Source organism: Mus pahari, chromosome 11 (genome assembly GCF_900095145.1).
Source record: "Mus pahari chromosome 11, PAHARI_EIJ_v1.1, whole genome shotgun sequence".
In the NCBI taxonomy this organism is placed as follows: domain Eukaryota; kingdom Metazoa; phylum Chordata; class Mammalia; order Rodentia; family Muridae; genus Mus; species Mus pahari.
The window spans coordinates 29,139,350-29,163,635 of record NC_034600.1 but is presented as its reverse complement, the minus strand read 5'-3'; the positions used below and the strand labels follow the sequence as shown (position 1 = coordinate 29,163,635).

General features: G+C 46.7%; 1 protein-coding gene and 1 non-coding gene across 4 annotated transcripts in view; both read left to right on the top strand.

The window, feature by feature from the left end:
* Positions 1 to 24,286, top strand: part of Arhgef28 (Rho guanine nucleotide exchange factor 28) — a 310,662-nt gene that overhangs the window by 168,599 nt on the left and 117,777 nt on the right. For 2 of the 3 annotated variants that reach the window (XM_029543876.1, XM_021208391.2), the window contains exons 8-9: positions 11,097 to 11,152; positions 11,609 to 11,669. In XM_029543876.1, the coding sequence (XP_029399736.1) occupies positions 11,097 to 11,152; positions 11,609 to 11,669 (117 nt within the window). Of the gene's footprint in view, positions 1 to 11,096; positions 11,153 to 11,608; positions 11,670 to 23,465; positions 23,705 to 24,286 lie in introns of those variants that run through there. The other variant, XM_021208393.2, reaches the window with a different exon arrangement.
* On the top strand, positions 4,269 to 4,410 carry LOC115065045. The gene has a single exon (XR_003844844.1). It is a non-coding gene; the product is annotated as a small nucleolar RNA SNORA48 (small nucleolar RNA).

Sequence of the window (24,286 nt, the reverse complement as noted above, 5' to 3'; positions counted from 1 at the left end):
AGAGGTACACCCCTAAAAATGCAATTAAGTGGTGGGGTCTGATATGGGAAATAAGGTTGTCCTCCTACCCTGACAATAGGAAAACGAGAGGGAGATGCGGGTCCCCAAAACTCCGTTAGGACCTAGTAAGTGGCTCTAGTATCCAAGAGGAAAGAGATGGGCCGCCCACAGACCACGATGTCTACCCTGAGCTCTCTGTTCGTGATGGCAGTGTTCGGGTCAGAGGAGCCTGGCCCTTGTCAGTCAGCCATAGCCAAGCCTAGGAGATCGGTTGGAGGGTTATCTGGGAGTGATGTCCCCCTGTTTTGCGTAACATGGGAGCAATCAACAGCCCAATGTCCCTCTTGATGGCTCCTAGGGCATGGCCCCCTCAGCTTGCGAGGATTAGGGGAATTATAATTCCATTGAGGATCCAGGTCAGGCTCTGTCTCCTCTCCGATTGGATGTGCTCTGTTTGGTGAATCTTGTCTGCATGCGCTCTCACCTGTTCCCAAACTCACTTGAGTTCCTCGAAAAGCAAATTGTTAGTAAGTATCATGTGTATATCATGAAAAGTCAAGCTGTACGACTGAGTGATATAGTGGAATTCTTTGATAAAGGCAGAGGGATTAGAAGTATANGAGCCCAATCTCTTCTCTATCTGAGAGAGTTCACTCAGTGAGAAGGGGACATGCACTCCGACCAGACCGTCTACCCCTGTAACCTCCCTTAAGGGAAGGACAGTCACTGGGTCAGATTCTTCTAGGGGTGGAGAGCTTGGGGATTTGGTCATGGCCTTAGAGTGAGTAATAGGTGGGTGCCAAAGTAGAACACTTAGAGGTGCCTACAGTTGGTGCAGAAGGAGGGGGAGAGCTGGAGGTGACAGGCCCTGGGGAGTCTCAATGGGGGGAAGCTGAGGTAGCAGTTTGGGTTCTAAATGGCGCAGAAGTAGGCCTATGGCGGAAAGGAGGTAGTTCGTAAGCTGGGTCCAGTACTGTCATGGCTAACAGGAGTTGAGTTGGAGAGCAGGAAGAACACATAGCAGGATTAGAACGAAGATAGATAAAAGATTTTGCATAGGTAACCTCTTCCCATTTACTGGCTTGCTGGCAGTATGTATTAAGATCCCTTAAAACAACTGGGTCTAAGGTGCCATTAATTGGCCATCGAGAACCATTATCTAGTGAGTACTGAATCCAGACTTTATTGCAAAGAGATATCAATTTTGATGCCTTTAAAGGAGGCGTGAACTTTAATGACTCAAGGTTTTCTCTGAAGACACATGGTTGTCCCTGCTCTGGAGATTCTTGGTGTTCTTACTGGCATCCCAGAGAACAACTCAGAAACCAAAAAGGAAATCAGCCAGGCTAGAGTGCCCAAGTCATCACGAGGACCTCTAGTGGCTACCCAGTAAGTCCCAGACTTACTGTGTGAAGTGCTCCACCCTGGCCAGGGATTTCAAATGACCCGCTGGGGGCCTGTATGGAAAGAACAGCTTCTGAGAGGAAGATCATGGGCGGTGTCTTTGCTATGTCAGCTGGGTCTAGCCTCTTAGTCCTTGGGCAGAGCTGGCCAGGCTCTGTTCCGTGAACTGGGGGCTACTCCCTGCCGACAGGCCCTGCTAATAGTGTGCTGGTGTCTGCATGAGAGTTTTTAGCGAACCGGTAAAATGGGAGCATGGAAGCCCAGCCTATAAGGCACGTGGGAATGGCACTGGGACAGTGGCGGGTCACGTGGTGGAAATGGCAGGAAATCGCGTTCCTCCCCCCACCCCCCCTCCGGCCTTTGCATGAGCCTCGGTCATTTCTCAGGCAACAGGAGAATGGGGACAAAGGCTTAATGGTGGTTGGTCCCCTCTGACTGGGATTTAAAACCCCAGCAGGAGGTACGGTTGCCAAGAGTTCTGGCTTGGAGAGGGGAAGGGGAAGTTGCGCCGAGCTGCTAGAGCAGAGCCGCTGGAGCCAAGACGCTGTGCATGGAGAGACACATGGCTACAGGCAGTGGGGTTCTTACTGTGGATGCCGTGTTCGGTAGCCGCTGCTGCGTCCACTGCATGCCCCTCGGGCACACCAGGCACTGGTGTGGCTGCTGTTTTTTTCCGCTTTATCAATCATTCCCGGGTTTCCGGCACCAATTTTATATTTTGGGTGGATAAACCAAGCAGCATACTAGGCTAAGGTGTTCCACGTGAGAGAGGTTTATTATGTGGGAATGGGGGGAGGAGCAGGTAGAAGGGTAGAGAAGAGCAGAGAGAGAGAAAGAGGGGAAGAGAAGAAGGCGAAGAGGCTGAAGAGAGTGAGGAGGAGTGTTTCTGTATAAAACAGGAAGAAGATGGCTTCCTGTTTTATACAGAAAATGACGTCACACCAGTGAGGGCGGGACCTGAGCCAAGTGGATTGTAGGATAGAAGGTTGTTGTCCTGGCAACGCAGGTCAAGAGTCACATGGTTAGGCTGGGTTTGGAGTATCCTGGTGCTAACAATCCCAGCCATGTGTCCCTCATTACTTGCTTTTCTCCTGGCCATGCGCTCATGGTCCATCTCCTCTCATGGTGGTCTCCTCCTCTTCTCTGTGTCCTTCCTCCTTCTCAGGTCTCTCCTGAGACCCCTCACTTTATCCTCAAGTCCTGCCTTTCTCTTTCTAAGTCCCAGTCACAGGCTTTAGCCTTTTGTGGATCAATTAATTTGGAGAACAAGGTTTGCACAACAAAAGCTGGTGTAGGGGGAGGGAGGTCTTTTCTCTTGGGGCAGCCAGATCTACCTGTATAGAATTTAGCATTTGAATGCATAGCAGCACCAGACCAACCCCAGCATAGCCCAAGAACTCATTTCTTGAAATAGACTCTAAGTGAAGTCAGGGGACATAAAAGCAATTCTAAACTAAATTTACATTTTGTTTATCTCTTTGAAAGATGGTCTACTTCATCTTGTTTAAGTAGTAGATTAAATTAGGAAAAAAATATGCCCTAATTTCACTTTGAAAATATAACAGCTTTTTTAAAAAAACCTGTGATTATTGGTGATTGGTGATTTGATTGCAACCAAAATTTGAGGCTGAGGTTCTCTCTTCAACCCATGTTTGAATCTTTCACCCCTGAGAGCCTAAGGGTAGCATGTACGTAAGTGTAAAAGTTCATAAGAGACAAATTAAGCTGAATCACCATGTGACACATATTCAAGAAGAAAGAGGGCAGATGTCTGCACACACTTTGTACAATATTTTGTATGATAGCTAAGTTTAACATTTAAATTAAAAAAATAAAGTCCATACTACATGGATATCAGTTGCTCATTAATTTCTACCAGGTAAGTTTTTCCTGACGATCAGAGCATCAAATGTTTTCAAAACGATTCCAAATGTTTCCTTAAATATTTTCGGAATGCCCGTCAGTTTTGAAGCTGAACTCAGAAGTACCTTTGAGGAGGAGGGTTGTTTACGGCGTTCATCAGCATTCAGTTTTTTTCTTCATGCGGTGGCCTTTAAAGTTGAGTCAAGGAGGTGGCTTGGTGGATAAAGCTTGTGCTTTCTAAGTGTGGGAACCAGAATTTAGATACCCAGAACCAACATTAAAAGTGGGGCCAGTGTAGGGACTTGCCTGTAACCCAGCGCTTTCGAGGTAGAGACAGGGCCTCCTTGGGGCAAGTTGGCTAACAAGAGTGTCTTAACAGGCAGCGCTGGGTTCAGTGAGAGATCCTGACTCAGTAAACAGAGTGCACAGTGACAGACACCTGTGTCAGCCTCTGCCATACACACACCCATGCTCTTGGGAACATATATGAACATTCACATACATACAGTACATATGCACATATATGCAATAGTAAAAAATAGAGTTAAAAAAATCATCAACTGTGTTTTTGGTGGAGTTTTTGGTGAGATGTGTTCATTTTCAGAACTCATCCTTAAACGTTTGACCACCCACTCATGCTTGACACTTTAGGCATATAGGGGCTGCATTTACGCCTGCTGGTTGGTTTAAATTCTGCCATATTTCACATATAGCCTTTTTTTGTGGCAGATCATCCTGTTTTACTTCACTCAAGAACAGATAATCTGAACTATCTATATTAAGAATAATTGTGTAGTTGAGGGTTTTTGTTTTTTGTTTTTGTTTTTGTTTGTTTTTTTCATTTAATAAAACTGGAGTTGCAAATTGTCATGAGCTGATTGACACGAGTCCTGGGATTCAACCTCAGGTCCTCTGGAAGATCATCAAGTATTTTGTCACCACGGAGCCACCTCTCCATAACCCCTTAAGGAAGTATTTTAATCATTAAAATATAAAGAAGCAGCCCCTGGCTATGGACAAAGAGAGACCTGGTGGTGGTGGTGTTCTCGTACCAGTCAGGGGCAGAGCAGATGGCAGACCTTGTTCATCCTAGCCTGATGCCTGGCTTGGTGGCCAAAGCTGTCTTATGCCCGGGACTCATAAAAATCAAGTCAAATCAAAGCCAGGCACTACAGGGCAGCAGGAGGAAGAGAGAGAGCTTTGAACCACCATGCCACCCACAGACCTGCCCTCCAGGACACTCACAGGTAGGCCATAGACACCCCTTACTACCATCCACACAGCAAGATGAAAGATGTCACCCAGGGGCCTGACGCCTGCCGTGGGAGCCACCACAGTGTGCGTTTTTTATATTTTGAGTGGATAAACCAAGCAGCAGACCAGGCCAAGGTGTTCCACGTGAGAGAGGTTTATTATGAGGGAATGGGGGGAGGAGTGGCAGAGCTGGTAGAAGGGTAGAGGAGAGAGAGAGAGAGAAAGGGGGGGGGAGAGAAGAAAGAGGAGGAGAAGAGGAGAGCGAGGAGGGCGTGGCTTCCTCTTTTATACAGAAAATGACATCACACCAGTGAGGGCGGGAACTGAGCCAAGTGGATTGTGGGATTGAAGGTCGTTGTCCTGGCAACACAGGTCAAGGGTCACATGGTTAGGCTGGGGCTTGGAGTGTCCTGGTGCTAACAGTGTGAGTATGTGGTGGTCAGATGGGAGAGAAGGAGTGAGTGAGACAGCTTGAGCATTTGAGGAGAGATGGAACTGGAGACTTGAGGGTGGAGAGGAGTGTGGCCTGTTGAGTGGCCACCTGAGGCCATGGTGAGGTCCCAGCCTCAGTGGCCGCTAAGGGCCATGTCTGAACTGGTAGCTACACAGCAGCAGGGGTCTGTATGGAGAGCCCTGGGATCGTAAGCATGGGAGACCTAGTTCTGCCCCCTCACTAAGCATGGGAGACCTAGTTCTGCCCCCTCACTGGCTGTAAAACTTGGGACAGTGGACCCTGCACCTCACCTGGGCAACACAGTAGAGCTGGCTCTGCTGGCGAAGACAGGAGTGAGCTAGCCCTGAGCTCATGAGAGCAGGAGGGAGGGCAAGGCTTGGAAGAGTGGGGCCCTGCACCTTGATTGGGCAGCACAGTGGAGCTGGCTCCAGAGGTGTGAGTGTGGTTGAGCCAGCCCCAAAGGAATGAGAGCAGGAGAGCTGACCCTGGTCCTGCTGATGAAGGCTTTGGGTAGCCTAGCCAGAGCGGGGCTGGAGAGCTCACCCCAGTGCTGTGGATACGGGAGAGCCAGTGGGCTGAGCTCAGCTGCCACTCAGGCCCAGATTCAGGGCTCTGAACTGGATCACCTCCAAATTGATATCATCGGTGAATGGATTAGGACATGTGAAAGGGCCAGTCCTAGTTTTCCAAAGCTGCAGGATCTCCATGACACAGAGCAACAAAAGGATAACTGGGAGGAGTCCAGGTGAGGATCTGATATTGATGATGTCACAGAAGCCACAGATCTTCTTCTTCTCCTTTTTTTTTTTTTTTTTTTTTTTTTTTTTTGTTTGTTTTTTGGTTTTGTTTGTTTGTTTGTTTGTTTTTTGAGACAGGGTTTCTCTGTATAGCCTGGCTGTCCTGAAACTCACTTTGTAGACCAGACTGGCCTCGAACTCAGAAATCCGCCTGCCTCTGCCTCCCGAGTGAAGCCACAAATCTTGAACCAGACCAGTGACTCGCTGCAATGAACATTTGCAAGAGAAGATGTGTGGACAGAGGAATAGACTATGGGGCAACTGTGACACACTACAGCTTCCACAATGAGATGCTTCCTATGCTTTGTGTGTGTGTGTGTGTGTGTGTGTGTGTGTGTTGGGGGTGGCTGTAAGAGCAAAGGGTGGATAAGAGGGGGAAGGAGATGAGCGGAACTGGGGTGCATGATGTGAAACTCACAAACAATCAACAAAAAGGTAAAAAATTAAGGAAGTGTTGCTGTAGTATTTGAAGACACGGTGCTGTTAATAAGGTCAATTACAAAAGGTCACACGAATCCAGCCGTATAAAATAGCCCAAGTAGGCAAAACCACCAAGAGAAAATAAGGTACTGGTGATCAGGCTGCGCTATGAGGGGGAGATCGGAAGGCTGGCATGAGGAGAATATTCTAAAATCGAGGTGGGTGATAGACACCTTGGGTTACACTAAAGCCGATAAACTGTGTACCTGAAGTGGACGAGTGGTGTGGTGTGTGCATCATACTCCAGCAAGGCTAGATAAGCATAGCCTGCATTAATAATTGGTAAATTTTCCTTGGGTGGCGATTGTATTGACATTTTCCTCAAGTTTTCTTAAACAATTACTGTTGTGGCTCAGAAAAAAAAAAGTATTGAGTAATTTAGATTAAAAAGTACTTCACGGGCTGGAGAGATGGCTCAGCGGTTAAGAGCGCCGACTGTTCTTCTGAAGGTCGTGAGTTCAAATCCCAGCAACCACATGGTGGCTCACAACCATCCGTAATGAGATCTGATGCCCTCTTCTGGGGTGTCTGAAGACAGCTACAGTGTACTTACATATAATAAATAAATAAATCTTAAAAAAAAAAGTACTTCACAAAGATGCCTTTTTCATTCTGAATGATTCGAAATATGAAAATAAAATGACCCTAAGCCAGCCTATGGGGAGGTACCTAGGGGCAAGATTCCTCAGTGGTCTCTCTGCCGCAGAACATGAGAGGAAAAAGAGTTAGGCTGAGCTACACAAGTGAGAAGGGACAGAGGGGACAGAGCCTGCTCTTTCCAGGCACCATGGCGGCCAGAACTTAAATAATAAAGTACTGCTGGAACTGCAGGTGTTTGAATCAGCAGTTCAATAAAGCAAGAAACTTTGCTTCTCTCTCCGCATGCAGAGGTGGCCTCCCAGCGCATCTCTTCAGATGAATGTGCTTGGGGCACCAGATGTAGGTGGGTGGAAGAGAAACATCTGTTGGCCCCCACCTTGTATGTAACAGGCAGGGGATACAATCACTGGTTCCCAAGTCAATTTGGTCCCAGCCCAAAGTCTGATTTCAGAATGCATTCACAGCTCACAAGGAGAAAAGGATTCATTTGGCAGACTGTCCTGGAATGGACTTCTCGGGCCCTGCCTCAGCCTCTCCATTGCTGGGACTACAAGCACACCCAAGAAGACACTGAATTATGTGTGAATTAGGGTTTCTAGAGGGGTTGTATGGTGAGGATAGGGATCATTAGGGTGCTGTTTTGGCATTTCTTAGGGAGGCAGAGCACACAGACAGTGCCACCAGCTTGCCAGCTATGAGCATGACACTTCTGGGCTGGTCTGTGCATGACACTTCTGTCCGGTCTCAGGTGTGGGGCCAGTAGATAGGAGAATGGGAAAATAGAAGGCTATTCTCTGCTCTGGCTCTGCTAAGACCTTTTCTCCTTCTCCTTCCTTTCTGGAGGGAGGGAGGGTCCTTGTGCTTAAACCTCAGGGCAGGAAAGAGAGTTCTGGTTTACTTTTTGTTGGGTAAGCCTAGACTCTGGATCCATCTTGCAAGAAGATGTAGGAAATATTGTACATGGAGGCAAGCTTTTCTCCAGGCAAATCTTCTTAATGAGCCACTGATATTAATCTTACAGCTACTTAACCCTGGGGTAAAAACCCTTGTTTGCTAGTGCTGTGTCATTAGTGAACATAATTACTGGGGATTATCTCTTGTTTTTATTATAGTTTGGCAATATTAAAAAAAAGAAAAAGCACGTTTATCTAGTTTGGTAAGTCTGATTTAGAGAGGTGATCCCTCCTTCTGGGTGGGCCTTGAAGACAACATGAATAGGCCCTTAAAGCAGAATAGGCAGAGTTACTGATACTATTATCAACCCAAGGTTGCTATAGCAACGAGTAGTTTGATTGCACTGCACAATTGATGGTACCCTGGGCTAGTGTAAAAGGAGCCCACTAATTCAGCAGAAACTCCCCTGGAGCAATTTAATTAGGCAGCCGATTCTCTGAAAAGCTTGGAGGTGTCCTTCTGGTGAGCGGCTCTAAACTAATGAAAGTTGAGTTATGGGTCCGAGCCTGAGCACTGTCGCAAGAGCTAAGAAGTCATTTTAGGGTGAGGAGCTTTATACATTTGAAAGATTTTTTTTTTAAGACCAAACGTAATGATAATGAGAACCTATCATTTTACTGTGGAACATAGTAGGTTCTAAAAACCTTTGGCATTTTAGTTCTCTCTGAAACTTTTTACCAAGTAGATATTACAGGTCGAGGGCACCCCGTGTCTCCCACCCTCTCTCTTCTCACCCTTCCTCCTATCCTTCCAGCCTGCTTTGCTCCTAGCTTATTGTTACATAGTACATGCATTAATACATACATACATGTATATACATTTATATAAAATCTAGGAACCACAAATGAAAGAAAACACACAACCTTTATCTTTTTGAGACTGGCTTGCCTGGCTTCTTTCACTTACTGTGATTGCCTCCAGCATCTATTTTTCTAGGACAGTTGTTTTAGAAGGGAGGGAGAGGAAGGGAGGGAGAGGGGGAGAGAGAGAGAGAGAGAGAGAGAGAGAGAGAGAGAGAGAGAGAGAGAGAGAGAGAAGGGATGGAAATGTGCTGAGATCACGCGGTCAGCCTTTTTAGAGGGTAGGGCTTAAGGAGAAAGCTGAATGAGCCCTTTGATATTGCAAATGATTCCAGGCCACATCCTGTTTTCCAGGGTGCTCTTCAGAATAAATGCCTGCATGTATGGGGCGCTTTAGAGATACCGTGGCCTGGAGTGGCTTGAAGGGCACAGCACACAGCCAGCAGGATGGAGTTACACGGCCACCTTCCTGTCTGGTGCAGATGTGTTCCTGGAATCTTTGGCTCTGTTACCCGCCTGCTTTCTGTGGCATGCTGCAGCCATTGTCTCTGCTTGAGGTTTTATTATGTAGGTCTGAGTTTCCAAAGGGACTCCTCAGCAACACCTACGCGGCAAACACCACGGCAGGCGTTTCACAGTTCTGTGCATCAGTGAAGTGGGCTGGAAAACCTTGCTTTAAGTTTTGGCTTCGGACATTTGGCACTGAAAAGGCACACTCTATACAGGCAAAACCGGCCTGGTTTCACTTGAATGGCTGGTCTTCGTGCGAATGTTACTCTTCCGCCACCTGGCGGCGAGATTTGGGAAGTGCATTTAAAAGCTGGCATTGACGTTCCAAGTATAAGCTATCAGGCTTATATTCTATTCTCCGTTGAGAAGAGTTGACATGACCGCACAAAACTGAACTTTTTATGTTTTTATCATGAAACCTAAGTTGCTCATGAGTTCACGATCAATAAATATCAGCTGCCCACTGCCACCGAGCATCGTTTGCTTGATGAAAATAAATGCAGTTATTCTTTAAAAACAATCATTTGCTTTTACTTATGTGTATGTTTGCATGTGGGGTGTGCATACGTGTATGTGTAAGTGCCAGTGGGGGCCAGAAAGGGATGTATAAAGTTATCAACAGTCATGGCTGCTGGGAGCTGAATTCAGATCCTCTGTAAGACCAGCAAGTGCTGTTAGCATCTGGGCCTCCCCCTCTCCCCCGCCCCTGTTCTCCCCTTTTTATTTGCATTCCGTGGCCCTGGAGAGCTGCATACAGAAGGGCTTGTATGTTTTCTGTGAAATGTAAATGAAACCTCTGGCAGTACTGAGAGCTTAAATAAATCCACTTGGAGGTTCGAGGCAGAAGGCAACTGAAATGAACAGGAGAGGGAGGTGAATGGGGTGGGGGAAATGTGCAGTTTGTGAACTTTCTTTAGGACCACGTCAAAAAGGTCCTGGGGGCTCAGAACTTGAGATTCCAGAAAGGATCCTGAGGAGCAGCATGATTGTATATTCCTATATGTGGAAGGTTTTCAGCTAACCACCCCTGTCAGCACTTACTCTTCCCAAGGCTAAACCTGCACCGTGGTGATTCTATCTTTGAACTTGTTTCTGGGAAACTGAGTATTTGGGAACAGAACCAATCAGTCAAGGGACAGAGAAAATGTCCCCTCACCTGGGTTTCCTGTTCATCCCAGAACATCCTGAATAATATTTCCAGGAAACGCTTTGCTGGGGCGGGGGTGGGAGGGTGGGGGACTTGGGGTATCTGGGGCCAGTCACTGCTTAACCAGCCTGGCCAGCTGAGGTCGGTGCTGAGAGCTGTGTGGCGTGCTCCACTTTTCAGTGATGCAGAAGGGACAGCTGAGTGTCTCTTAGAACTGATTGGTCGGTTTTTCTTTCTTCCACTGACATCTGTGGAATCCAGGGGGAGAGGCGAGTAGGATTCCCTCAGGTGGGTACCAGTCACATCCTCAGCATCTGTGAAGAGGCTTGGGGGAGGGGTGAGCATCCTTCCTTTGCAGTCAAGGACACTGATTTATTTAAGGTACACCCCTCCCCCACCCCCTGCCACCCCAGGATTTCCGGTGAGAGCTCCCTGCCTTGTTTATAAAGTAGCAAACACAAATAACCCCAGCGTGTGTACAGTCATGTGATCACTTAAAAAAAGAGTGATCCAAACCTTTCGAGCCGGGCGTGGTGGCCCACGCCTTTAATCCCAGCACTCGGGAGGCAGAGGCAGACTGATTTCTGAGTTCAAGGCCAGCCTGGTCTACAAAGTGAGTTCCAGGACAGCCAGAGCTATACAGAGAAACCCTGTCTCAAAAAACAAAACAAAACAAAAAACCCGAACCTATCTGATGATGTGCAGAGGGTCCTGGGTGACTTGTCTATACCGATCATGTATTTTCTTTGTCTGTCTGCCTGTCTTTCTTTCTCTCATTCTTTCTTTCCTTCTATCTTTCTTTCTAACTAACTAAAGAATTATTTCTTTCACAGAGGTTAGGAATTTGGAGTCTGGCAGATCACCATCGGAGGAGGAGGAAGATGGAAAGGTAAGGAAACGGAAACGTGGTCGCCTGGCTCATGTTCATAAAAGTCCACAAGCAGGCAAGCAGGCAAAACCAATTCCTTTTAGTAGGATTGCAATGGGCTACATGTTCTGACCAAGCCTCGCTGTCCTTCTGAGTTGTCACTGTCGTAAGCACAGGATGGTCAGCATACTCCTCCAGGACACACGAGGCTGGAAGCATCCCATGCCCGGATATTCACTGACACTGTTTTCCCTGTGGGAAGCTTTCAGGTGTGTGTGAGCTGGACACACATCCTTTCCTTAATTTTAGCTCTCAGTGCTAATTATAAACACCCATGCGTCTCCCGTTTACGTGTTGGGATGTGAGCGAGGTGTTTTTATTGGTGCTTTCCAAGAGCGTCATTCTAGCGCACGAGAAACAAACACTAATGTAGCACACATGGGATTTAATGAAATCCCTCCCCTGTGTCTGTTTCAGAGCGTCAAAAGCCAGGTGGATGGGCCGAGTGAACACGAAGACCACGACCGCCTAGTTCTGGGTATGTTCCAAAACGCTGCATTGCCTGCAGCCAGGGGTGGGTGCTATGGACCGGGCACATGGTAAACAAAAGGAAAGCATGTTAGTATGAAATACTCTTTCCTGAGAACCTTGCTTGCTTCTCTCAGCCTTCTTAGCTCAATTTTCTTTAATGTTTAATGTATTTTAAGGTACAACTTGCGTTTACAATCTAAAATACACAGGAAGAACCCAGGACATTGACTGAGGAGTTTCACTGTGCCAAACTCTGGCATGCTAGTTGCCATGGTTACTTCATTCTCTCAATGTGGTGGGTACTGGAGGATTCGTTTCAGGAAGCGCCTGAGCCGGGGAGTGGGCTTTGGGTACCATTCTGCCTGTTACACAGTGCTGCGCAATGTGTCCTACAGAGATGAGCCTATGTGGTCTATTCCCCACCCCCAGGGGAATAGAAGACCTGGTGTTGCTGTGGTGTGTAGGTCCCTTAAGAGGGAGAGAGGGTAAAGGTGATTCTTTCCATGGACCTGGAAATTCTCATTTATTCTCAGATGTTCTCCCTGGGCCCCTACCCTGCTTTCCTGTATACATCCCTAGAATTATTTACAGACCAGAGGAGTAGAATGAAGCTTGTGTAGGAGGACTTGGGCCCAGCTGCCCGAAGATGCCTAGCGACTAGAATGTGTGTGAGCCTTCTTCAGGTGCAGTGCAGCTGATTCAGTTTGCACATCTGTCTTAGTTAGGGTGTGCATTGCTGGGAACAGACACCATAACCATGGCAACTCTTAGGAAGGACAACTTTTAATTGGGGCTGGCTTACAGGTTCAGAGGTTCAGTCCATTATCATCAAGGTGGGAAGCATGGCAGCATCCAGGCAGGCATGGTGCTGGAGGAGCTGAGAGTTCTACATCTTGTTCCAAAGGCAAAAAGGAGAAGACTGTCTTGCAAGCAGCTAGGGGGAGGGCCTCAAAGCTCACCCCCACAGTGACACACTTTCTCCAACAAGGCCATACCCACTCCCAACAGTGCCACTCCCTATGGGCCAAGCATATTCATACTGCCACCACTACGCTTGAAGGGCACATGAGAACAGAGCTGTCTTGGAGGTGGTCCCTCGGGACCACGGCAAGTCCCCGGGCTAAGGAGAGTTGAGATGAATTATACAGCAGAGGTGGCTGACGCGTGGAAGCATCTCGGGCAGCTTGTGAGGGGGTTCCTGGAGGTTCTGGCATGGTGTTTGGCATCCGTTGGAGACATGTGTGAGAGCTGTTACAACCGCTGGGAAATCCCATAGCCTAGAGCAGGCTGGGAGGAAGCACCCGAAGTGTCGGTTGAGTGTACAGCTCTGGGCTTGGCCCTTGGCCAGCGGTGGTTTGCTGGATGTCCTGGCCTGAGGTGCCACTGAACTCGGAACACAGACTTGGCTGTGTTCTGAGCAGTGTGCACGCATCTGTTACTGTTGCTATATAAGGTGAGAATAATAATAATTTACGTCCAGAGCACACAACAGGGGAAGAGGAAGGAGGAAAAAAACATACAGCAAACTTCGAAGAGCCGGGAGTGTGGCTCTTATTCACGCATACAGGATGTCTCATCTGTGGATTGCATCACACTCTTGGGAATGTCAGCTTTGAAGAATGTTTACTCAGACACATTGCTGGGGGAGGAGGGGTTTTGCCTGTTAAAAGTCTTAAATAGTGGGATTATTTTTAATTTGGGACTCTAAAATCTCTCCCCAGTCTCCTACTGGCGTACTTGATGGGTGAGAAGATTTTTGCTTTGTAAACTGCAGTCACCCTGACTAGGCGGAGCACTTGGTCAGTAACGTCATTTCATCTGAAGAGGAATATTTGGAAGGCAGAGAGAAAGAGAGAGAGAGAGAGAGAGAGAGAGAGATCGCCATGGACATGCCTTTCTGACTCTAGTATTTGCTCTATCATTTATTTAAACTTTTGAATTATGAGGGAAAAAGAAAGTCTCCTGATTTTATGAAATCACGTGAGAGTAGACTTTAAAGGAACCACGGAGACAGAGAAGAGAGAGCCGCCGGCAGTGAGTAACCGGCAGCTGTAAGCCAGAGGCAGGAATGGCAAGCTGCTCCCCCAGAGGCCGCTTCAGAACTCTCGTCTTTTGTGTGTGCTGGTATTCTGTCCAGACTCTTAAAGGAACTACTAATAAAATATCCAGGATGGAAGTGTTAAGACTTTGCTGTATTTTATTATTTTAAATGGTGTGGTGCAAATGTAGTATTCTCTTTTGCTTTGTTTTTTTCGAGATAGAATTTCTCTGTATAGCCCTGGCTATCCTGGAACTCACTCTGTAGACCAGGCTGACCTCGAACTCAGAAATCCACCTGCCTCTGCCTCCCGAGTGCTGGGGGGATTAAAGGCGTGCGCCACCACCGCCCAGATCATGTAGTGTTGTCTTGCAAACTAGATCAGTGTTGTTCTGTTGGAACTTTCTGTGTGATGGTTGTGTCTGGAAGTGCTCTATCCAGAACAGCAGTAACAACTGCTCATGTCTGTCAAACACCGCATGTGTGAGCTGTATGTCCCAGGGAGTGTAGGGTTAGTTCTCTTAATTTCATTCTATTAGATGGACCAGGCTAGGGTAAATTCCCTTTGTATTGTTCCTCATGACCCCTGACGAAGCACGAGGATCCTATCGGCTGTTAGTGTAGACACTAGAAATGACTGTAGTTGTCCGGACTAATGGGCATGAAAGAGTTGGTGAGCTTATCCGAGCCTGTGCGCCAGACCTGTCAGAGTGAGTGGCTGGCATAGATGCTGAGGAGATGACATTAATGTTAAGACCAGGAATAATGACCTTGTTCTCTGTGGACATGTGAGCAAAGCCCTTGGGGGGGCAATGGAAGAAAAGCAGGTCAGTGCTGAAGGGGAGATGGGAGAAGGACCCATTGGACCAGTCCACGGGACTAAAATAAACGGCATCAAACTTTTCAGCAGAGTTGGGTTCAAGACTGCAAAGCAGCCCCCTCACGGGGAGGATGGAGGGGAGCACCTGCTGGATAAGTCTTTGGCCTGTGGGACCTATGGTGGGGGGAGGGTAAGCTGCATGGGATCCAAGCCACGCGGTTTCACGACCACAGCTTGATCGCCTGCTTCTCGGCAAACTCCTGCTGAAAAAAAAAAAATTCACTCTGAAAAAGAGGAAAACCACAGGGCTTTGGTTGGAAATTAAGAATTCCCGTTGGAAGTTAAGTTCCTGTTTGAGGACTGTGAAGCGACAGTCCTGGGGTCTTCGCGGAGTCACAAAAGCTTCCGGGGAAGTGATGGCCCTGCTCTGTCAGCCAGGAAGATTCTAGAGTGTGAGCGAGGCTGTACCAGCCACAGACCTCCTGATGTCGTGACTCTCACTGAAACTAAACTTCCTGTAGTAACTAATCGCCGATGTGCACGATGTTCGTTAGATGAATGATTGTATGAGTGCATTCCGCTAGAGTTGTGTGTCATGTAGCCACGGGCATGGAAAGAATCCGAGGGACTGGTGAAACATGGGGGCGTGTCTTAACTCTCCCTGTGGGGGAGGGGAGGGGGGAGATAGCATCCTGGGGTGAGTGGGGGTGGGGTGGCGAATGGAACTGGTTGGCGTTCTTCTTGGGAAGTTTCAACACTGAGAGGGCTCTGGCAAGAAGCCATGCCTTATCTGCTGCTGCAGATTTGGCTTGGCACCGTGCAGAGATTTCAAACAGCATCTTGGTAAGTAAGATTTTTGGGAGGAACTAGGGAGAGGGCTCAGTGGTTAAGGGGACCTGCTGCTCTCACCGAGGACCAGAGTTTGAGTCCCAGCACCTCTAGCAATATAGTTCCGGGGGTTCCAATGCCCTCTTCTGGCCTTTCCCGGTACTGCGTGCATTCACTGCATAGTTCACATATGCACATGTGGGCAAAACGACGTTATTTTGCCCTTCATTATTTACTTCGCATTAAGTACCTGCTGTCTAAGAAAGTCACTAAAAAGGTTTCTGTACACATTTTCCACAAAGATCACGAACGCCTTTGCAAGAAGAAAAGGAAAATGGGCGCACACTGTAGATGTTCTGACGGACGTGGCCAGCTCATTTGGCAGGACTCAGGCCTTCCAAGCCCCTGGGGCAAAGTTTGGTGGGGACATCAGCAGAGGGAACTGGAAAGTGAGGATCCAACAGAACAGCCCCCCCGCCCCCCCCTCCAAGCAGGAAGCATCATGGAATAGCTAGTACTCCTCTGTGGTGGGTACCTGGTGAAGATTTTTGTCTTGGCTCCTAGAGGTGAGGCAGAATGTGTGCTCAGTAGTGCTGCCCCCGCTCCCCGCCCCACCATCAGCTAATAATTAGGACTAATTAAGTGACTTCTCACATCTTCTGATAGCAGTGCCCACAGAGCTATAAATGCTCATAAAACCACCCATGTTAATCACCTGTGAATGAGACAATGAAAACAGTCTATGAGCCAGGGCTCTCGAGTAAATGAAGCTGACCCCTCCCCCATTCCTCCCTCACCTTCCCCTCCCCTGCCCCTCTGCTGCCATTTCACTATGCACAATCTCTGTCAAGGCCTGGGGAATGTTGTATGAAATATGAAGGAGAAGGGAAGGAAGGAAAGACGTGATCTTCAAGGCTCTAGGACTTCTAGAAAGTCGGCTTTTGAGCCTAAGTTTTGGTAGATCTCACTATAGCGTGGGCTATAAAACAGATATTCCCGTGAACTCTCTCTTTCTCTCCCTTCCCACTCCAGGTTTTGGGTGGAGGTGGGCAGCATTTCTCTACAAGGGACTCATTTCATCCATGGTTTGAAGGGTCCAGGCACAGGGAAGTCTTCCAAGAAGGGGATTGCAAAGGCAGAGTTATTTGTGTAAAATTTGGTTGCTTTTAATTCTTTTCGTTCATTTCAAATTGGTGGTCGTCGAGGTTTTACAAATAGTTTTGATAGAAAAAAAAGTTGCTGGTCTAGGCATTTGACTGCAAGTTTGTTTCAAGACCATTTTGGTCCCCTTGCTGAGTTCTGCCTCTTTGTGTTCGTGGCTTCCTTGTTTGGGTAAGTTCTCCTCCTGGAGTATGGGAAAGAAATGCTTGTTTTCTCTTAAATGAGATTGCTGGAGTATTTGTTGACAAACATTCATTCCATAAATTAAGAGAAAGACTCTTTGGGGGATTTTTTAGGATATTATAAACTAATCTGTAGACTTAGAGAACAAAAAGAAACTGCAGCTTTGCTAAAGGAAAGCCATTCATTGATTGTGCTGTATTTTCTTCCAATGAGAAGCCCCTCAGAGTTGTCAAGTTGTAGGATGCTGGCTGCTCCCGTGATGGGCCTAATGTTCTTCATATTGTTAGGTCTAAGATGCACGATGGAAAAGGAAATAAAAAGAACAACATGACCACCACTTGAGCCTCGCTGTTAGTGGGAACCCTGCTGCTTGGTCTAAACTTTGCCTACGTACCAGGATGGGAACTTTAGAAATTCTGAAGCTGGTCCTAAGGTCCAAATCTGTGTAGATGGAACGTGTACATCAAGACTTGGCAAAGGGCTCTGCCTTAGTCAGGGTTTCTAGTCCTGCATCAACATCATGGCAAAGCAAGTTGGGGAGGAAAGGGTTTATTCAGCTTGTTCGTCCACACTGCTGTTCATCACCACAGGAAGTCAGGACTGGAACTCAAGCAGGTCAGGAAGCAGGAGCTGATGCAGGGGCCATGGAGGGATGTTTCTTACTGGCTTGCTTCCCCTGCCTTGCTCAACTTGCTTTCTTATAGAACCCAAGACTACCAGCCCAGAGATGGCACCACCTACAATGGACCCTCCTGCCCTTGATCACTAATTGAGAAAATGCCTTACAGCTGGATCTCATGGAGGCATTTCCTCAAAGGGGGGCTCCTTTCTCTGTGATAACTCCAGCTGTGTCAAGTTGACACACAAAACCAGCCAGTACAGGCTCCATACTGTGGGTTTAGGAGGAGATAAGGCTGAAAGTCACAGCTAGGGTTCTCTGGGAGCCCAACGATGTTGGGATCAGTTCTCAGTGTCTTTACCACTGAGAAGTGGAGCTGCACTGTTATCGCCAAGGATTCAGAAAGGACTGAGTGGAAGCCTGTTTATGTTAGGTCTGCCAGCTCTCAGCGACCATCACTTTTGTCTCATTTTTAGTAAAGTTTTGGACTTATGTACCTTGGCCCAGCTTCACATTTGTGATACCTTATTGTGTTTAATCACCCTAACTTCTTGGCTGTGAGAATGTTTCACACTTTCCTGGGGTCTGATGATCTTACAGTTTTGAGGCTAGCTGGTCGAGTTTTATAGATGCTCCATAGATGGAATTTAATTGTTTCCCCATCATTAAAGTTATAGGTTTTGAAGGGAAGATAAGCTGGGTGGTGATAGTGCACACCTTTAATCCCAGCACCTAGGAGGCAGAGGCAGGCAGATCTCTGAGTTCGAGGCCAGCCTGGTCTACAGAGGGAGTTCCAGGACATCCAGGGCCCCACAGAGAAACCCTGTCTCAACAAAATAAGACAAGTCAAAACAAAGCAGAAAGAAAGAAAAATAGGTGAAGTACCATAACCGTATCCATCATATGACACAAAGGGTTTGTCCTATCAACTTTATTAATCACCATTGATGTTGATATTCATCTCCTGAATGTGGCCATGTTGGTCATTTTCTTTCCTTTGAAGTTATTCCTCCTCACCCCTTCCTCATTCAGTAGTCTTTGGAAGGAAGTCAGGATGTTTTGTCCAGAGTTAAGGAGCAGGGAGTTGTCTGCATGCTTTCCTATGGGTGGGACAGCGACATAAACTGGAATTCTTTTACACGGAAGGTTTGTATTCCTCCACTATTTGGTCATGTACTAACTAATATCTTTACAAAGACAAAGAATTTTTTAATAATAATCTAATACTATTTTGTGGTGGAAGCAATGTAGCTTTTGTATTAGGGACTATCTTAATTGACGTGTGGTACCCTTTTTATATCTTCATTGGTGTGAATGTGTGTGTGTGTGTGTGTGTGTGTGTTATGGTTAATACACAACCATTACAGCAATGTGCAAGTGACTTCATGAGCTATACCTTCACCTCACTGTACCTTCTTAAATTAACACTTTACTAAGCAAAGCAGCTGCATCACGATGAAATTATCATTTAAGATTTGTTCATTGATGATACAGGACACCTTGAATTTGTCAAAAGTCATAGAACTTTATAGCACATCAACTGAACCTTAATGTATACAAACAAACAAACAAACAAACAAATAGTGGGTGTCTTAGTGTTTCTATTGCTGTAAAGAGACACCATGACTATAGCAGCTATTATGAAGGAAAACATTTAAATGGGTCTGGCTTATAAGTTCAGGGCTTTAGTTCATCATCATCATGGAGGGAAGCCTGGCAGCATGCAGGCAGACATGGTACTGGAGAAGAAGCTGAGAGTTCTACATCTGGATTCACAGGCAGCTGGAAGAAAGAAATATTGGGCCTGGCTTGAGCTTCTGAAATCCAAGGCTCAAATCTGCTTCTTTGAAGATAGGGTTTAGATGCAAGTATTTATAGGAATAATAAACACTGTGGTCTGTGGCTTGAGAAAAGGGGATTGAATAATGAAGTCACTTCATTACTGTGGTCTTCATTATGTGTAATCAAACCTTTTGGTTCTTCACAGGGAGCTTGTTCAGTAAATGGCTCCATTCATGTGATCTGAGGGCAGCTGTGGTCTCTTGGATGTCAAATAGTCGTGTCAGACACTTGTGTAAATGTGGGTGACGTGAAGGGTGAAGGGTGGGTGGCTTTAACAGGTTTGAGTGACTTCCAAGTTTCTGTAAAACAGGGGTCAGGGTTACCTCCCTGGTCATTGTATCAGAGCTGCTAGCTACTCCTGAGTTCTGAGACTTCTAAGATCGCTGATAAAAGAAGTAACCATAAGGAAACAGAACTACTTGTCCTGGAGGTAATGGGGTGAGTACTTCAGTAGTATGCTGTAGAAATACGCCGGAAGGAAATTCTATTTCTAGCTAATATTTAAAGCATACTGGAAATGTCTTTAATTTCTTTATGCTAGAATCCCCTTTATTCCTTATGATAACTCCTGCAGGACAGATGTTATGGTCCCATTTTAACTGTGCTAAATTCAGAACTTCTGAGGGACGTGGTTAAAGATGCTAAGTGGAAGAACTGCCTTGTATATATGGCCCGTGCCCGCGATCTTTCTTGTAGCTTGGGGTGCCTTTAAAATACAAGTTAGGCCTACTTTCTTCCCTCAAGGGATTTGGGGGTCCCTTGAGCAGATATGAAAACTTCACAATTTCTGTTCCTCAAATCCTGTATCAGTACTTGAAAAGATTTAGTTTTATCAAGGTTGAGAGGGAAATGACCTGTTGTCAGTATGGAAGAGTGTGGAGGAGGGGGATTTTCTGCATGGGGCCTTCAGAAAGCGGACACCACATGAAGGCAGCAGCATTATCAGCCTTGGGTAATTAGAACCTGATGCAGCTGCTTTGCTTAGTAAAGTGTTAACTTAAGAAGGTACAGTGAGGTGAAGGTATAGCTCGTGAAGCCACTTGCGCATTGCTGTAATGGTTGTGTATTAACCATTTACAGAGTGACTGAGACTCTTCAATTCTTCCACCGCAGTTGCAATCATCCAATCCGACAAAGCAGACGCATTTATCTTTTAAATATGGATGAGATGCCAATGATCTCTTGAATTAATTTAAACACGATTGAAATAACAAAATGGAGAGGGAGGAAAAATAACTCCTTCAATGACAGTAGGAAATAATGATGAGCGCCACGTGTTTAAGGAGTCTTCAGAAGGTAAGAAATTGGTTGAGCTGACTCAGAAATAAAACTGGCTATGCCAGTGGTGTCTTCTACTCCACTCTCCATGTTAACTGCAAGGACAGATCAGGGCAAACAAGGGCAGTGGAAAGTCTTGAGATCCAAGAGCTGTTTCCACAGTGCTGGGGCTCTCTTACTGTCAGAAAAGTTTCCTAATATAATCGATCTGTACTTTGTCAACAATGATTGTACCTCTAGGAAAACAGATTGAGCCGAGCCCACTTAGCACCTCAAACCGTAGCAGTGCCTGTGGCCAGTTCCTTCCTACCTCCTTCTGCATTGTCTTAAGTTCTTCTGCCCTGTTCTTATCTGACACAGTAACTTCTTCTTTAATTGGGCGTGCATGTGTGCATGAGTACGTGTGTGTGTGTGTGTGTGTGTGTGTGTGTGTGTTTGTATGTGTGTGCATATGTCTAATAGCCTGAGAAACCTCCTCGTAGAGGCTCCTTGGCAGCAGAGCTGAAGAAGAATAACAATATCCTGGTGGTATTTCAGGCTATGGGTGTACAACTCCCTTCTCTGTGGTCTAGGGACACCTTAGAAACAGCTTGTGGCCACAAGACATCCAAGAGTTATCTGAAGCTTTGGGGAACTAGAAATTTTCTCTACTGATAAACTATGTCCTTTCTACATACACAGTTATATTTATTGCATAACTATACATATATGTAAGATGTTAAGAATCCTTATGCTTTGTCAAAATACATGGTTGTAGTCAGTGGCTGCTATAGTTACTACAGCTGTCATGTAAGGTTTGTCAACTCCATGTTTTGACCAACTGGTACAACCCATTCATCTACCAAAAAAGCCCACAATGCCCCAGGCGTGTTCTTCGGCTCTGTCCACAAGAATGCATCTTATATAGCTCTGACTGGCCTGAAACTTGCTGTGTAGCTGAGTTCTAATCTTCTTGCCTCCCTCCAAGTGTTGAGGGTCATGGCCAATTTCTGCAGTACTGGGGATCAAGGCCAGGACTGCACGCATGTCACGCAAACACTCTGTCAACTAAGCTACATCTCTCGTTCTCTACTCCTCTTGTGTACTTGGCTTTCTTAAAAAAAAAAAAATTGTTTTTAATTGAAATAGAATCTCCCTCCCTCTTTTCCTCCCTCTTATCCCTCCTAACTACCCTACATTAGACCCTTCCCATATCTCCCTCAAGTGAATAGCCTCTTTTTATTTGTTTGATTATATTTGGTATACACACACACACACACACACACACACACTGTAACTTTTAAATTTTCTTTATGGTGGGGACATATATGTCATGGCACATGCGTGAAGGTCAGAGGAGAACACTCAGGAGTTGATTCTCTCCTCCCACCATCTGGGTCCCTGGGATCTAACTCAGGCTGTCAGGCTTCGAGCTGTCCCTCTGACAATACTGTCTGCTCTTTGTTATTAAGGATCATAAATAGAGTAGAATTCTCTTGCTTGATGTCCTCGATATTCAGAGCTGAGAATAATTTATTCTTACAGGTGGCTGCAAATAATTTATTCCTACAGGTGTACCCATCCTTTTAAGAAAAATATATATTTAATTTATTCTCCAGATAAAAGGCTATACAATAGAAAAGTACTCACTTTTCCTTCAGACTCAATCCTTGCAGCTATGTGTCAGTTATGTGTTGCTATAGTTTTCTAATCGTATAGAAAACCATATGAAATCACAGTAGCAGTTTACGTTATTCTGATTGTGACTTGAATTCATACTCCACCAGGCCCCTCCCACGCTGTATCTCTCTGCCTCTGCCCCTCCCTTGCCCCTCCCTGATCAGAGAGGCTCAGCTACCATGGAGCAGGCCCTGATGCCGCTCCCTTCTTGGCACAGCACTCGCGCCAACAGTTGGAGAAATAGTTGAAGTAAAGAGACACATGCTAATGAAGACATACACTGCCCCGGTTCCAAGCGTGCACGGTTGAATGGCCCCTCAGGTTGTTTCCTTTAGCTTCCTCTGAGCATCCCAAGACTTCCCAAAACACAGCACAACATAGCACTTCTTGGCCTTCCTCCTCCTGCAAGAAATGCTTTCAAGAGGCTCCCTCGGGAGCGTCCTCTGTAGACCCTGGGTGCTCCGTGTAATCTTACGCGGGTCACACCTCTCTGTGCGCCTATCAGAGGAGGGAAGACCGGTGAGTGGCAGCTGTGGTTTATGGGAAGGCAGTGTGGGCTTCCACTGAATGCCAATCACTGGAAAGCCTTTGGGGGACTGCAGGAACTGTTGGTTTGTGGTAAATGAAAGTTCAGAACTGAGCTACGGAGTCACCTACAGCCTTAGGACTGACTGCAGAACCTGGAAACACACACACACACACACACACACACACACACACACACACACACACACACACACACACACACACACACACACACACACATACACACATACACACAAGCTACATGTCACCCAAGCCAGTCATGAACGTCTTTGGATGGATGCATCGTTGTGTCCATTGCAGCTACTGCAGACGAAGGTAAAAGCAGCTGCCCACCTTAGGACCGAAAGGACCAGGAGACCAGACTGTTAAGTAAATTGCACCAGTCGTACCTTCAAACCTGCCCGAGATGCTCACAGTGTAGACTGTTAGCTTCTCAGGAAGGGAGCATCCTGGAGCTGACTGGCTTGCATTTGCTGTGGACTGGCTGTCCACACATAAACTTCAGCCTTCATCACCCAGCATAGCACAACACAGCTTTCCTAGCGCTCAGCAAACAGGCGCCTGCCTAGGAAGCTTTTCTTGAATCGCGGCAGGGCGGCAGGGCAGCGCTCTCTCTCCTCCAGGCTCCCTTCCTTCTTCATTTCCATATCCAGCCACAAGAAGAGGGGAGTTAATGATTCATTTGCTCCCTGGTGACCTTTCGAATAACTGGACTGCGATGTATCAGCCAGACTCCAGGTCCCCCCACCGCCCGCGCCCCCCTCCGGCTTCTCTGGTTTGGCTTTAATATTTACAGCCTCCTTGTTGGTCTACATGCCTGAACGCCCGAAGGAAGCAAAACATTTATTGCCTCTCCCTCCCCGAGTTTGGAGCTGTTTCACCCAGCCCCATTCCTGCCTTTGACATCACGGGGGGAGGCTCCTGGCTGGGCACGGTCTGCAGGCACTCCTCTGCCTCAGCTGATCCTTTCACCCAAACAAACAATGGATTCTGACTCGGACTCACCTTTCAACTACTCCTGGCCTTCCTTCCCCAAGATGAAGATTCGGCGCAGGGCATCCAAGAAAGGTAGATCATGGAGCCTTTTGTTTGCCCGGCACCTCCGCGTTCTTACCTCTCTGTCCTGCGTTTCCCTGCCTGCTGCTTGCCAGTAAAGTTCCTGTTTTCACAAGTCTTTCTAGAGCTCTTGCCATACAGACACTTTGTGTATGGACTTCTGAGGTACATGTATTTTCCCCCTTCCACTCTCTTTACTTTAAAATCTACCTTATCGTCATTATCCATACTTTAAAAAAAGGGGGGGGGGCACTCCGGGATGTGTCTGGGGGTCAGTACAAGGTAAATGTTTTGAATTTGTCAAATCACAGTTACCTTGGAGTTGCTGTGACAATAAAGTCCTGTTGATTTAAACATGTCTAGACTTTGTAAAGCTTAAAGAGAGCTCATGCTTGCTGCTAACTCTATGCTTCTCTCTCTCTCTCTCTCTCTCTCTCTCTCTCTCTCTGTCTCTGTCTCTGTCTCTCTCTCTCTCCTCTCTCTCTCTTTCTCTGTCTCTCTCCTCTCTCTCTCCTCTCTCTCTCTTTCTCTCTCTCCTTTCTCTCTCTCTCCCCCTCTGTCTCTGTCTCTGTCTCTGTCTCTCTCTCTCTGTCT